At 38.1% G+C, this 16510-nt stretch overlaps 1 protein-coding gene across 1 annotated transcript in view; it reads left to right on the forward strand.

Moving 5' to 3' along the window:
- The first annotated feature begins 393 nt into the window (after nt 1–393).
- Nucleotides 394–16510, forward strand: part of RALY (RALY heterogeneous nuclear ribonucleoprotein) — a 128829-nt gene continuing 112712 nt past the window's right edge. Inside the window, 2 exon segments of the mRNA XM_053712856.1 lie at nt 394–548; nt 550–658. Of these exon segments, the coding sequence (XP_053568831.1) occupies nt 402–548; nt 550–658 (256 nt within the window). The 5' untranslated portion in view covers nt 394–401.

The following is a 16510-nucleotide window of genomic DNA, read 5'->3' on the forward strand; positions in this document are numbered from 1 at the left end:
TTTAATTTCTTTATAGACTTTTGGGTCAATATGTGTGTAAATATTCTGTAACACAATGCATACACATTAGCATTCTGCAATTAGACCATTAGTAGCACCTTAAACTAATAACAAAAAAAAGGTGCTGTATCTAAAAGATGGAGTTTTAAAATGTATGTTTGTTTGTTTTTTAATAAAGTTTGTTTTGTACCATAAAAAATACCTGTTGTTTTTATGTTAGTGGAGGGTGTCAGTTTCCACTTCTGACAATCTCTTAAATCTCTTCATTCCCGTTCTCTGAAATCCCTTCAGTTTTGTTCTCCGATATCCTATTTATTTTCACATTTTCTTCACACAACATTCTAACTTTACCTTTCTGACCCGTGTCTGTCTTGTTTTTATCCACAGCCCAAAGGGTGAAAATGTCCCTAAAAGCTGCCACCAGCAACATTACAAACAAGAATGATCCCAAGTCACTAAATTCAAGGGTTTTCATTGGAAATCTGAACACAGCGGTGGTGAAGAAGAGTGATGTGGAATCCATCTTTTCCAAGTATGGCCGGGTGGTGGGGATGTTCTGTGCACAAAGGATATGCATTTGTACAGTACCTGAATGAGCGGCACGCACGTGGGGCTGTCCTTGGAGAGAATGGACGAGTTCTGGCTGGGCAAACCCTTGGTATGTGCTCAATTTATATATACACTAATTGTGTAAACAGTAGGGGTCATATTTAAACCCACAACATATTTCAGGAAAAAGCACTGCATTGCAAAGATGTTTTTTAAAATAATTTAACACTTGCCATCTATTTACACAGTTAACACGGTTTTGTAATCAAGAGCAGTTCAGAGCTCTGTCTCTTAAAAAGTCTAGTAGGCTTTATGTTCCAGGTCTTTTATGTTGCCAGTTAGGGATAGATGTGAGCTAGTGTTCAGAACTAGCCTCTCACTGCGTAGAATGTTTCCGACAAATGTAACTGTACTAAAGTATAATGAGGCCCTTCCGCTCTCTGGGAGGAAGTGGAAGAAGCACAATTGTCAGTGTATTTTACAGCAAAATCACATAAAACAAGTAATGAATATATATTCTTTTTTTTTTTTTTCCTTGAATTAAAGATTTTACATGGAAAGTTCCATCTCACAAATATCTTACCTTTACCTGAACATATGTAACCTTTCTAAAGCCAGATCTCTTTATTGGTATCACTAAGCCTTACTAGGTTTGCAATCATGGCAAATTTACCAGCATGGCTATTATGTGTATGGTCAATGTAAATAGCAGACATCCAACTCTCCCTGAAGTTCAGGGAGTCTCCCTGATTTTAATAGCGGCTCCCTGATGCCAGCAAATGGAATGCAATTTCTCTGAAACTCCAAGTACCATGATCCAATGTGGCCCAAATCCGGAAAAGTGTTTCTTTAAGAAATGCCTTTAGTTTCTGGGGACGTTATAGAACCCTCAGAGTATCAGTAACCAAAAACCCCACTGATTTTAATAAAATAAAACACAAATACTACCGTATTTACTGCACGTAATTAAACTTCGTATTCTAAAATATTTAAGCATTCAACAAGCGTACAATCACTGAAAATAGGTTTGTTGTATGTGGTTGTGCAATAAAGCTACTTTTTTTAATGGGACTTTAGTGGGAAGCTACTCTAATGATAAGTCTCTATCTTATTTAGGGTTTCAAGTTGTCCAATATATAACTGGAGGGAGGGGGGGAGGAGTAGCGGCGCAGTAGCGGGCGAAGCCACCTCCCTGAAATGAGTTTTTGCAGGTTGGGATGTCTGAAATAGAAACATCTAAGTGAGTTAGAACCTAATTTTAATCAAATGATCATTTAAAGTCAGTTCTGACACTTTATAATTTATTTATGCAAACGAGTTGTCTAATACTTTAATAGTTACTAAATTCATGAGTTTCTGTTTTTGTATTTATGCAGTATTGTTTTTTCATGTTTTCACCTTCATAACATTTTTTTTATAGTCCACTCCCTTTCTTCAAACTATGTAAACCCATATTTTATAGTATTTGTCAAATCACAGATCCCTTCTGTGTCCAAAGAAACGTTTTTGTTCCTTTTGTAGATTTTGATAGGGGACTGAAAAAGCTCGGCTTTGTTAAATATTAAATATCTTTTTTTTTTTATTTGTAAGACAGGATTATAAATAAAGTTTTCCCAATAACAGGCCTCACAAATAGCTTTATTTGAATATCGCTTTCAGCAATTGCATTTCTGTTCCCTGAGTGTCAGACACTTTCCAAGCTTCACCTCTGTTTACTTGATGTGTTCAACGCATTCCAAATTCCCTAATAATGTTGACTAGATGATGCTCAGAGAGCTTTGCATAGTGCAGTATCTCAAAGTGGCCCAAGTAAACATTAGAAAATGGCATTAAATCTGTGCCTTGAAAGAGGGAATCATTGTGCTGGATGATGGAGTAAATCTCCTGAGCACACTTTAATCTCTCTTTGTTAGGTAACGCTGAACACTTCACTCTATTATGTACAAGCCCTCCCTGGCCTGGCTGTACCTGATATCATATACTATAAGTTCTCCAGGAACTGGCTAAGACTCATTCAGATTGCAGCTGCCAGACCGATACTGTGATTTGTTGCAGGCTGGCTGTAGGGAGCAGCAGCTAATGCATCAGGGAATGGCAGCAAGGTCAGCACAAGAGATGTGAGCAGACAAACAGACGATTTACATTGGGATGTAAAAAGCAATAATAAGTAGCTGTGTTCTAGGAAGGACAGGTTCGGAAATATTTGTGAAATAATAAAGCAGATGAGCTCCCTTAAACAAAGAAACATGTCAATTAATTGTATTCTTTATGGTGTAATTTTCTAATTTTAAGGGACAGTCTACTTGAAATTGTTTATTGTTTAAAAGATAGATAATCCCGTTATTACCCATTTCCCAGTTTTGTATAACCAACACCGTTATATTAATATACTTTTTACCTCTGTGATTACCTTGTATCTAAGCCTCTGAAAACTGCCACCTTATTTCAGATCTTTTGAAAGACTTGCATATTAGCCAATCAGTGTTGACTTATAAATAACTCCACGGGACTGAGCACAATGTTATCTATATGGCACACATGATCTACCGCTGTCTAGCTGTATAAAACTGTTAACATGCAGTGAGATAAGAGGCGTCTTCAAGGGCTTATAAATTAGCATATGAGTCTACCTAGGTTTAGCTTTTATCTAAGAATACCAAGAGAACAAAGCATATTTAATGATAAAAGTAAATTGGAAAGTTGTTTAAAATTGCATGCCCTATCTGAATCATAAAACTTTAATTTTTACTAGACTGTATTTTTAAGTATACAATATTAAATATAAAATATTTTTAAACATAAAATATACAGTATTACTATTCAATAAGCAATAAATACATTTATAATGGGCATGTAAATAATCTGTATTAAACAATATATAGTTTAATTATATTTTTATTGTAACAGTCCCAAATAGTAAAAAAAAATAGTAAGTAAATATATCCAAAATAGTGAAATAAATACTCTATTAAAATATTTTTGAATGCTGCATATAAGATAATGGTGGTCAATTCTGATATAAGAGAAGAAAAACCCACCAATGTGTTTCTCTGTTTTTTTTTATTAATGATATATAGATGACTTTATAACATAAAACAGGGAGATATAAATAAGCACCAAAATTGTAGTGATTTACTATCTATTTGCATTTTCATCTCACATTAAACATATAGGGCTAGATTACAAGTAGAGCGGTATTTTGCACTTTCGCTAGAGTGCTAACTATGCTAGAATTACGCTTTTTGTGATTGTCGGGTTGCACTCTTATTACATGTTGAAAGTAAACTGTTTTTGCTCTAGCAGTCAACCCTACTAGCGCAAAAATCTGAATTTAGAATATTGCGTGCGCGTTCACATTTTCCACCTTAAAAGTCAATGGAGAAAAAAAAAGTAGAAAAAAAAGAACACCTCACTCTCACGCAAACACAATCACATATTCTCATTTGCCTTAACGCGACATGAAAATATCAATATTTCATATGCCAATATTATTTACATAACTAAATATATTCTTTTTTTTCATAAATACATAGTTCTACATATATCTGATGTTTTTTGCACAAATATATATATTTATACCAATATATCTATATGATTATATACCGATATATATATATAGGACTATCGATTTAAAAAATGCTTAGAACATATTCTACTATGTGCAGAACATTGGAATGTGTAATATTTACAGTAAATACATACTTAAAACCTTTATTAAATATGAATATTTCATAAATATGTTACATATTTGTATGTGTATATGTGTATATGTGTTTATATGTGTATATATGTCTGTAAATACATATATACACTTATAAATACATAAGTTCACACACACACATATATATATATATATATATATATATATTATTATATATATACACACTGTACATCTTTAGCAGTGTATCTGTATGTATGTCTATGTTAAAGCCCTTTGTTGGCTTTTCTTTGAGCCTTTATACATTTTGTGTGCAACATTGTTTTTGAATATTTTTCATTAGTGCTATTATGAGTGTAAGTGCTCTTGCAATATTTTTTTGATGTGATTTGTGACACTTTTTTAGTTTTGAAAAACAGTTAACCAAAGCTGTGAAGTCGAGGTAATGATTCTAGCATAATTTGCGATTGCTCTCATGTGATCGCGTTTGATTGCAAACCCTTGCGATATACCCCTTATCGCTCAGGCGCAAAGGATTGCGCTCCACTTGTAATCTAGCCCATAGTGTTCAATTACAATTAGAAGGCAATTGATAGCGCAGTGTGCATTATTCTTCATGCTGCCTAAGAAGAGCACATAATCTGGTATTACAAGTGAATGGTAAAAAAATAAAAATTAAAATAAGGTTTTACAGAGAATCTTGCGGCAGATTTTTTTTTGTAGAGATCTCTATATTATCAATGAATAGCACAGGGTGCACTATTATCACTCAAATTACTAGTCGTGATTTAAAGTGAAGGTCCATTTTGATGAATTAGTGCCCGGTTTTTATAAACGTATTAAAAACAAGGGCACTTTAATTCATCAAAATTGACGTTTCACTGTTCTCTTCAAAAACGTACCTTTAAATCCTGAATGCCGCTCCAGTGATTCCCCTGGCCATCGGAAGCCTCTGCAGACGTCAGAAATGACGAATCAGGCTTCCTCCAATCACAGCTTCCCCCCTGGGGGAATCTTGGCCTGATGCAACGCTGTGATTAGGGGAAGCCGGATTCGTCATTTTGGACCCGCGAAGACGGCTTGCGACGGGCGGAGGAAGTGCTGGAGCGGCTGCCAGGATTAAAAGGTACGTTTTTGAAGAAAACAGTGAAATGTCAATTTTGATTAATTAAAGTGCCCTTGTTTTTAATAGTTTAATTAAAAACCGTGCACTAATTCATCAAAATGGACCTTCACTTTAAGTCTTGGGCCTCGATTTATCAAAGCTTCAACAGATAATACGATTGAATTCCGCATCGAATATGATGCGAGATTGATTCGCCGTAGTTAACAAAGCGCCAAGATTGTCAAATGTTGCAATCTTCACATAATTTACACTCCCATGAGATGAATCCGACGCATATTGATGCTCGCAGTCTTCAAGCCGAATACTGATGATCTGCTTTGATATCCTCCGAAATTGTAGCGGAATACTGATGATACGAGTTGTCATTCGATTGTAATTGAATTCTTTGAAATGTATCAAATATTAAACATTTACGCTTGAGTCCATTTCGACGCAGTGTACCTATCGTTCAAAACACCACCTCTGAGGCCGTGAATGCCATAGGAATCAATGGTAGTCTCAAAATGTTTGCTCTAATGTTTTTTGTTGTCGCAGACATCTTACAATAAACAAACTTAATATTGAAATTTACACATCTTTTTTGTCAGAGATGTTCAATATTAATGAACTATCATATTCATGTCCATTTTATAAATATGTTACCATGTCTAGTCTAGTCACATTTAAATAATACATTGCCTGCTTATTTTTACTTCCAAAATGTAGAACTTTGCATTTCCCAAATTAAATTTCATTTTCCATTTACCCGCCCATAGTTCTAATTTTTGCAGATCCCCTTGTAACGCAAGTTCATCCTGCTCTAACCTAATGGCCTTACACAACTTTGTATCATCTGCAAAAATAGAGATGTTGCTATTTAATCCTTGCTCCAAGTCATTAATAAAAAATATTAAAAAGAACAGGGCCCATTACTGATCCCTGGGGTACTCCACTGATTACCTTTGTCCAATCTGAGTACCTTTGTCCAATCTGAGTATGATCCATTTACTACTACTTGTTGCTCCCTGTCTTTTATCCAGTTATTTAGCCATCAGCTAACATTTTTAGCTATTCCCAGTCCCTTAATGTTGTACATTAATCTCTCATGTGGCACTGTATCAAACGTATTTGCAAAATCTATGTATATCACATAAATCTGATTCCTCTTTATCTATATTTTTACTACTTCCTTGTCAAATTAATTAATTAAATTAGTTTGACATGATCTATTTCTCATAAAACCATATAAATTTGAACTCCTAATCTTGTTTACACGAATATACTTCAATATCATCCCTTATAATTCCTTCAAGTATCTTCCCACTATTGACTAACTGGTCTATAGCTTCCTGGATCAGCCCTCTTTGCCTTTTTGAAGAGTGGCACCCACATCAGCTTTAAGCTAGTCCTGGGGGTACTATGCCTGAGGATAATAAGTCTTGAAAAAACATAATTTATGTAAGAACTTACCTGATAAATTCATTTCTTTCATATTAGCAAGAGTCCATGAGCTAGTGACGTATGGGATATACATTCCTACCAGGAGGGGCAAAGTTTCCCAAACCTTAAAATGCCTATAAATACACCCCTCACCACACCCACAATTCAGTTTAACGAATAGCCAAGAAGTGGGGTGATAAGAAAAAAGTGCGAAAGCATATAAAATAAGGAATTGGAATAATTGTGCTTTATACAAAAAAATCAAAACCACCACAAAAAAGGGCGGGCCTCATGGACTCTTGCTAATATGAAAGAAATGAATTTATCAGGTAAGTTCTTACATAAATTATGTTTTCTTTCATGTAATTAGCAAGAGTCCATGAGCTAGTGACGTATGGGATAATGATTACCCAAGATGTGGATCTTTCCACGCAAGAGTCACTAGAGAGGGAGGGATAAAATAAAGACAGCCAATTCCTGCTGAAAATAATCCACACCCAGAATAAAATTTTTAATGAAAAAACATAAGCAGAAGATTCAAACTGAAAACACTGCCTGAAGTACGTTTCTACCAAAACTGCTTCAAAAGAAGAAAACACATCAAAATGGTTAGAATTTAGTAAAATTATGCAAAGAGGACCAAGTTGCTGCTTTGCAAATCTGATCAACCGAAGCTTCATTCCTAAACGCCCAGGAAGTAGAACTGACCTAGTAGAATGAGCTGTAATCCTTTGAGGCGGAGTGTTACCCGACTCAACATAGGCATGATGAAATAAAGATTTCAACCAAGATGCCAAAGAAATGGCAGAAGCTTTCTGGCCTTTTCTAGAACCGGAAAAGATGACAAATAGACTAGAAGTCTTTCGGAAAGACTTAGTAGCTTCAACATAATATTACAAAGCTCTAACAGCATCCAAAGAATGCAATGATTTCTCCTTAGAATTCATAGGATCAGGACATAATGAAGGAACCACAATTTCTCTACTAATGTTGTTAGAATTCACAACCTTAGGTAAAAAATTCAAAAGAAGTTCGCAGCACCGCCTTATCCTGATGCAAAATCAGAAAAGGAGACTCACAAAAAAGAGTAGATAATTCAGAGACTCTTCTGGCAGAAGAGATGGCCAAAAGAAACAAAACTTTCCAAGAAAGTAATATAACGACCAAAGAATGCATGGGTTCAAAAGGAGGAGCTTGAAGAGCCCCCAGAACCAAATTCAAACTCCAAGGAGGAGAAATTGACTTAAAGATAGGTTTATATACGAACCAAAGGTTGTACAAAACAATAAATATCAGGAAGATTAGCAAACCTTCTGTGAAAAAGAACAGAAAGAGCAGAGATTTGTCTTTCAAGGAACTTGCGGACAAACCTTTATCTAAAACCATCCTGAAGAAACTGTAAAATTCTCGGTATTCAAAAAGAATGCCAAGAAAAAGATGAGAAAGACACTAAGAAATATAAGTCTTCCAGACTCTATAATATATCTCTCTAGATACAAATTTACGAGCCTGTCACATAGTATCAATCACAGAGTCAGAGAAACCTCTTTGACCAAGAATCAAGCGTTCAAAACTCCATACCTTAAAATTAAGGTTTTGAGACAGAAAGACTGGTCTTAACGGAAGAGTCCACAGCTGGCAAGAGGCCATCCGGACAAGATCCGCATACCAAAACCTGTGAGGCCATGCTGGAGCTACCAGCAGGACAAACGAGCATTCCTTTAGAATATTGGAGAATACCCTTGGAAGAAGAACTAGAGGCGGAAAGATATAGGCAGGTTGACACTTGTAAGGAAGAAAATAATGCATCCACTGCCTCCGCCCGAGGATCCCGGGATCCGGACAGATACCAGGGAAGTTTCTTGTTTAGATGAGAAGCCATCAGATCTATTTCTGGGAGTTCCCACATTGAACAATCTGAGGAAATACCTCTGGGTGAAGAGACCATTCGCCCAGGTGCAACGTTTGGCGACTGAGATAATCCGCTTTCCAATTGTCCATACCTGGGATATGAACCGCAGAGATTAGACAGGAGCTGGATTCCGCCCAAACCAAAATTCGAGATACTTCTTTCATAACCAGAGGACTGTGAGTCCCTCCTTGATGATTGATGTATGCCACAGTTGTGACATTGTCTATCTGAAAACAAATGAACAACTCTCTCTTCAGAAGAGGCCAAGACTGGAAAGCTCTGAAAATTGCACGGAGTTCCAAAATATTGATCGGAAATCTCACCTCCTGAGATTCCCAAACCCCTTGTGCCGTCAGATACCCCCACACAGCTCCCCAACCTGTAAGACTTGCATCTGTTGAGATTATAGTCCAGGTTGGAAGAACAAGAAGCCCCCTGAACTAAACGATGGTGATCTGTCCACCATGTCAGAGAGTGTCGTATAATCGGTTTAAAGATATTAATTGAGATATCTTTGAGTAATCCCTGCACCATTGGTTCAGCATACAGAGCTGAAGAGGTCGCATGTGAAAACGAGCAAAGGAGATCGCATCTGATGCGGCAGTCCTAAGACCTAAAATTTCCATGCATAAGGCTACCAAAGGGAATGATTGTGACTGGAAGGTTTTGACAAGCTGATATCAATGTTAAACTTCTCTTGTCTGACAAGGACAGAGTCATAGACACTGAATCTATCTAGAAACCTAAAAAGGTTACCCTTGTCTGAGGAATCAATGAACTGATTGGTAAATTGAACCTCCAACCATGAACTTGAAGAAACAACACAAGTCGATTCGTATGAGATTCTTCGAAAATGAGAAGACTGAGCAAATACCAAGATATCGTCCAAATAAGGAAATACCAAAACCCTGTTCTCTGATTACAGAAAGAAGGGCACCGAGAACCTTTGAAAAAAATTCTTGGAACTGAGGCTAGGCCAAACGGTAGAGCCAAAAAACTGGTAATGCTTGTCTAAAAAGAGAATCTCAGACACTAAAAGTGATCTGGATGAATCGGAATATGCAGATACACATCCTGTAAATCTATTGTAGACATATAATGCCCTTGCTAAACAAAAAGCAGGATAGTCCTACAGTAACCATCTTGAATGTTGGTATCCTTACATAACGATTCATATTGATAGATCCGGAACTGGTCTGAAGGAATTGACCTTCTTTGGTACAATGAAGAGATAAAATAAAACCCCAGCCCCTGTTCCAGAACTGGAACTGGCATAATTACTCCAACCAACTCTAGATCTGAAACACATTTCAGAAATGCTGAGCCTTTGCTGTGTTAACTGGGACACGGGAAAGAAAAAAATCTCTTAGCAGGAGGCCTTAACTTGAAGCCAATTCTGTACCTTTCTGAAACAATGTTCTGAAACCAGAGATTGAGAACGGAATTGATCCAAATTTCTTTGAAGAAAACGTAATCTGCCCCATACCAGCTGAGCTGGAATAAGGGCCGCACCTTCATGGGTACTTAGGAGCTGGCTATAGATTTCTATAAGGCTTGGATATATTCCAAACTGAAAATAGTTTCCAAACTGATACCGCTCCTGAGGATGAAGGAACAGGCTTTTGTTCCTTGTTGTGAGGAAAGGAACGAAAAAGACTATTAGACCTAAATTTACCTTAGATTTTTTATCCTTTGGTAAAAAAGTTCCCTTCCTTCCAGAAACAATTGAGATAATAATTTAATACCCTGGAAAGAAAGGGAAAGCAAAGTTGACTTAGAAGACATATCAGCATTCCAAGTTTAATCCATAAAGCTTTTCTAGCTAAAATAGCTAGAGACATATACCTGACATCAACTCTAATGATATCAAAAGATGGTATCACCAATAAAATTATTAGCATGTTATAGAATAATAATAATGCTATAAAATTATGATCTGTTACTTGTTGCGCTAAAGCTTCTAACCAAAAAGTTGAAGCTGCAGCAACATCCGCTAAAAATATAGCAGGTCTAAGAAGATTACCTGAACATAAGTAAGCTTTTCTTAGAAAGGATTCAATTTTCCTTAAATAAAGTACTATCTGCCGTAGGAACAGTAGTACATTTAGCAGGAGTAGAGACAGCCCCATAACCTTAGGGATTTTGTCCCAAAAAACTCTAATCTGTCAGATGGCACAGGATATAATTGCTTAAACGTTTAGAAGGAGTAAAAGAATTACCCAAATTATTCCATTCCCTGGAAATTACTTCAGAAATAGCATCAGGGAGATTAAACACTTCTGGAATAACTACAGGAGATTTAAAAACCTTATTTAAACGTTTAGATTTAGTATCAAGAGGACCAGAATCCTCTATTTCTAATGCAATTAATACTTCTTTAAATAAAGAACGAATAAATTCCATCTTGAACAAATACAAAGATTTATCAGTATCAGAATGATGATGTTCATTTAAAAATTCATCTGAAAAAAGAGAAGTTTTAAAAGACTTTTATGTAAACTAGAAGGAGAAATAACAGACATAGCCTTCTTAATGGATTTAAAAAATAAAATCTCATATGTTTATCAGGAACACTCTGAAAATTAGATGTTGACGGAACCGCAACAGGTAATGTAACAGTACTAAAGGAAATTTTATCTGCATTAATAAGTTTGTCATGACATGCAATACAAACAACAGCTGGAGAAACAGATACCAAAAATTATAGCAGATACACTTAGCTTGGTAGCTCCAGCACTAGACAGCGATTTTCCTGTAGTATCTTCTGACTCAGATGCAACGTGAGACATCTTGCAATATGTAAGACAAAAAAAACAACATATAAAGCAAAATTGATCAAATTCCTTAAATGACAGTTTCAGGAATGGGAAAAAATGCCAAAGAACAAGCTTCTAGCAACCAGAAGCAATGAAAAATGAGACTAAAATAATGTGGAGACAAAAGCGACGCCCATATTTTTTAGCGCCAAATCAGACGCCCACATTATTTGGCGCCTAAAATGCTTTTGGCGCCAAAAATGATGCCACATCCGGAACGCCGACATTTTTGGCGCAAAATAACGTCAAAAAAATGACGCAACTTCCGGCGACACGTATGACGCCGGAAACGGAAAAGAATTTTTGCGCCAAAAAAGTCTGCGCCAAGAATGACGCAATAAAATGAAGCATTTTCAGCCCCGCGAGCCTAACAGCCCACAGGGAAAAAAAGAGTCACATTTTTGAAGGTAAGAAAAAAATGATTAATTCAAATGCATTATCCCAAATATGAAACTGACTGTCTGAAAAATAAGGAAAGTTGAACATTCTGAGTCAAGGCAAATAAATGTTTGAATACATATATTTAGAACTTTATAAACAAAGTGCCCAACCATAGCTTAGAGTGTCACAGAAAATAAGATTTACTTACCCCAGGACACTCATCTACATGTTTGTAGAAAGCCAAACCAGTACTGAAACGAGAATCAGCAGAGGTAATGGTATATATAAGAGTATATCGTCGATCTGAAAAGGGAGGTAAGAGATGAATCTCTACGACCGATAACAGAGAACCTATGAAATAGACCCCGTAGAAGGAGATCACTGCATTCAAATAGGCAATACTCTCCTCACATCCCTCTGACATTCACTGCACGCTGAGAGGAAAACCGGGCTCCAACTTGCTGCGGAGCGCATATCAACGTAGAATCTAGCACAAACTTACTTCACCACCTCCATCGGAGGCAAAGTTTGTAAAACTGAATTGTGGGTGTGGTGAGGGGTGTATTTATAGGCATTTTAAGGTTTGGGAAACTTTGCCCCTCCTGGTAGGAATGTATATCCCATACGTCACTAGCTCATGGACTCTTGCTAATTACATGAAAGAAATTACGAGTAGAGGTTTGGCTATAACAGTGCTAAGTTCCTGTAAAACCCTTCGGTGTATTCCATCTGGGCCTGAAATTTAATTTGCCTTCATATTATCCAGTTTTTTTCCTGATATCCTCTAGACATAACCCAGTTAATGGTATGGGATAGAATGTTCTAGTTTGTTCCAAAGTATCCTCCATTGGTTTCTCTCTTGTGTATACTGAAGAAAAGAATTGGTTTAGTACCTCAGCCTTCTCCCTGTCACTGTTAATCAATTAACATATGAGTGAGAGAACCCACATGAGCAGTAATGCCATGTCAAAGCTTAAAACAAAGTAATGGCCATTCATACACTTTTCATATCTCTATTTAAACATCTTTCATACCTCAGTTTACGCACCTTTCAGAACCCAATTAACAAACAGTGAATCACGTATCACACACTATTGTAATGTAAAACAACATAGCAAAATGACCCGAATGAAGTCATAGCAATGAAGTGAGATGATTTTTTTTTCACCAAAACTTCAATCTATTATTGGTAGAGAATGCTAATGGGTGGAATTGAAAGTATGCTCTGGACAATAAGGCAGAGAACAAGCCATACACTATTGTTTTTTTTTAACCAAATAAATGAAGGGGTCAGCATTTTCGGGCATGTAGGCTGTACCTGAAACTTTACTCTTTCTTGAGGCATCAGTCGTCTTGATAAAAGAACCAAGGACTTTTGCCTACAAATGCTGCTGCCCCACTATGTCATGCTGAAATATTCCCATGAACATGTGCTGTAGAGAGGGATAAATAGAGTTGGGTGGAGCTATGTATAACTGCAGGGCCAGTGCTACAATACAGGCAGACTAGTTGACCTTAGGGCAGCCCTGCATGAGGTGGTGACAAATTTGTCTCATGACCAGTGTTCCCTCTAAAGCCAGTATTGTGAGCTGCCCAGCAGTGAAACAGTTAATTAGGGGACAGCCCCCTTCAATTAGGAAAGAATGCACAATGCAGACTGCAAGGTATGGTTCTCTTATTAACTGTTTTATTGCTGGGCTGCTCACAAAACTGGCCTTCTAGGGAACACTGCTCATGACATACATTTTTAATGTGTATATTTATTTTTTTCTGCCTAATTCGGACTTCATAGTAGATGCCATATTTGATGCCATGGCTAGAATGGGGGAAACTCCCCTGAAACATAGGGAGGCAGAGAGTGCAGGTCAGCAAGAACAGCTGGAAACATATGGCTTATATATATATCTCACTGCACAGCCCCTGCTCTCTCTGAAAAACTTTAGCAGCCTTCATAAAAGTTGGTGGAGCCAGTGACAGCAGTGGGACTCACCTAATGGATATTACTGGGGCAGATATATATTTATAGGAGCATCAACAATCGTCCAACTTTTGATATCAGTACACTACTTTCTCCTGCATAATGTCTGATGTGTAGATAGATAGATAGATAGATATAATTTGTCTAAAGTCATAATTGACCTGTACCACATGCCTATTATCTGTCTACTCTACATGCATACCTATACATTTAGGGCTAGATTACAAGTGTAGTGCAATTTTAACGTGCACCCATAAACGGGCAAATTTGGGAGCAAGAACTGCACAAAGCAGTTATAAGGGGTTAAAGTAAGATTATGTGGGGTGTTAAAAAAAAACGGCACTGAAAAGTGCATTTACATAGCAGTCTATGGGGACTGTTTATTAAACCGTTAATATATATATGTACAGTATATGCTTATATATACATATGAATGTATGTGTTTATGTGTGTGTCTATGTGTGTGTGTGTGTGTGTGTGTGTGTATATATATATATATATATATATATACAACACACAGAGAAAACCCAGCACTCACTTACAAGCTCTCAGCTAAGATTTAAAAGCAAAAATGGAAAGGTTAGTCACCGCATCTGGCCAAATGGGACAAGCTCAGGTACCACGTCAAGGTCCTCTCCAATACCTGAGACCCTAAAACAGCCACACAATGCAAGCTTTCAAATCCAAACAAACTGAAAACAAGGGAAGGGTGCACAGGAATATGTAACCACCCTAGACATATACAAAACACGGAAGGGAACTGCACTCTCATACCGGACCGGGTACACATCCCATGACCCTGCAACATGCTCAGCCCTGGGTGCCACTGGCACTCACAGGAAGCTGTGCTGTCCCCAGAGCCACAAGCAGTTAACCCCAGACAGGTCTGGGTGCAAGAACCATAGGGAAAATTACAAAACAAATTAATACAACACACAGAGAAAACCCAGCACTCACTTACAAGCTCTCAGCTAAGATTTAAAAGCAAAAATGGAAAGGTTAGTCACCGCATCTGGCCAAATGGGACAAGCTCAGGTACCACGTCAAGGTCCTCTCCAATACCTGAGACCCTAAAACAGCCACACAATGCAAGCTTTCAAATCCAAACAAACTGAAAACAAGGGAAGGGTGCACAGGAATATGTAACCACCCTAGACATATACAAAACACGGAAGGGAACTGCACTCTCATACCGGACCGGGTACACAGCCCATGACCCTGCAACATGCTCAGCCCTGGGTGCCACTGGCACTCACAGGAAGCTGTGCTGTCCCCAGAGCCACAAGCAGTTAACCCCAGACAGGTCTGGGTGCAAGAACCATAGGGAAAATTACAAAACAAATTAATACAACACACAGAGAAAACCCAGCACTCACTTACAAGCTCTCAGCTAAGATTTAAAAGCAAAAATGGAAAGGTTAGTCACCGCATCTGGCCAAATGGGACAAGCTCAGGTACCACGTCAAGGTCCTCTCCAATACCTGAGACCCTAAAACAGCCACACAATGCAAGCTTTCAAATCCAAACAAACTGAAAACAAGGGAAGGGTGCACAGGAATATGTAACCACCCTAGACATATACAAAACACGGAAGGGAACTGCACTCTCATACCGGACCGGGTACACATCCCATGACCCTGCAACATGCTCAGCCCTGGGTGCCACTGGCACTCACAGGAAGCTGTGCTGTCCCCAGAGCCACAAGCAGTTAACCCCAGACAGGTCTGGGTGCAAGAACCATAGGGAAAATTACAAAACAAATTAATACAACACACAGAGAAAACCCAGCACTCACTTACAAGCTCTCAGCTAAGATTTAAAAGCAAAAATGGAAAGGTTAGTCACCGCATCTGGCCAAATGGGACAAGCTCAGGTACCACGTCAAGGTCCTCTCCAATACCTGAGACCCTAAAACAGCCACACAATGCAAGCTTTCAAATCCAAACAAACTGAAAACAAGGGAAGGGTGCACAGGAATATGTAACCACCCTAGACATATACAAAACACGGAAGGGAACTGCACTCTCATACCGGACCGGGTACACATCCCATGACCCTGCAACATGCTCAGCCCTGGGTGCCACTGGCACTCACAGGAAGCTGTGCTGTCCCCAGAGCCACAAGCAGTTAACCCCAGACAGGTCTGGGTGCAAGAACCATAGGGAAAATTACAAAACAAATTAATACAACACACAGAGAAAACCCAGCACTCACTTACAAGCTCTCAGCTAAGATTTAAAAGCAAAAATGGAAAGGTTAGTCACCGCATCTGGCCAAATGGGACAAGCTCAGGTACCACGTCAAGGTCCTCTCCAATACCTGAGACCCTAAAACAGCCACACAATGCAAGCTTTCAAATCCAAACAAACTGAAAACAAGGGAAGGGTGCACAGGAATATGTAACCACCCTAGACATATACAAAACACGGAAGGGAACTGCACTCTCATACCGGACCGGGTACACATCCCATGACCCTGCAACATGCTCAGCCCTGGGTGCCACTGGCACTCACAGGAAGCTGTGCTGTCCCCAGAGCCCGGTCCGGTATGAGAGTGCAGTTCCCTTCCGTGTTTTTGTATATGTCTAGGGTGGTTACATATTCCTGTGCACCCTTCCCTTGTTTTCAGTTTGTTTGGATTTGAAAGCTTGCATTGTGTGGCTGTTTTAGGG

Source organism: Bombina bombina, chromosome 1, assembly GCF_027579735.1.
Source record: "Bombina bombina isolate aBomBom1 chromosome 1, aBomBom1.pri, whole genome shotgun sequence".
Classification (NCBI taxonomy): domain Eukaryota; kingdom Metazoa; phylum Chordata; class Amphibia; order Anura; family Bombinatoridae; genus Bombina; species Bombina bombina.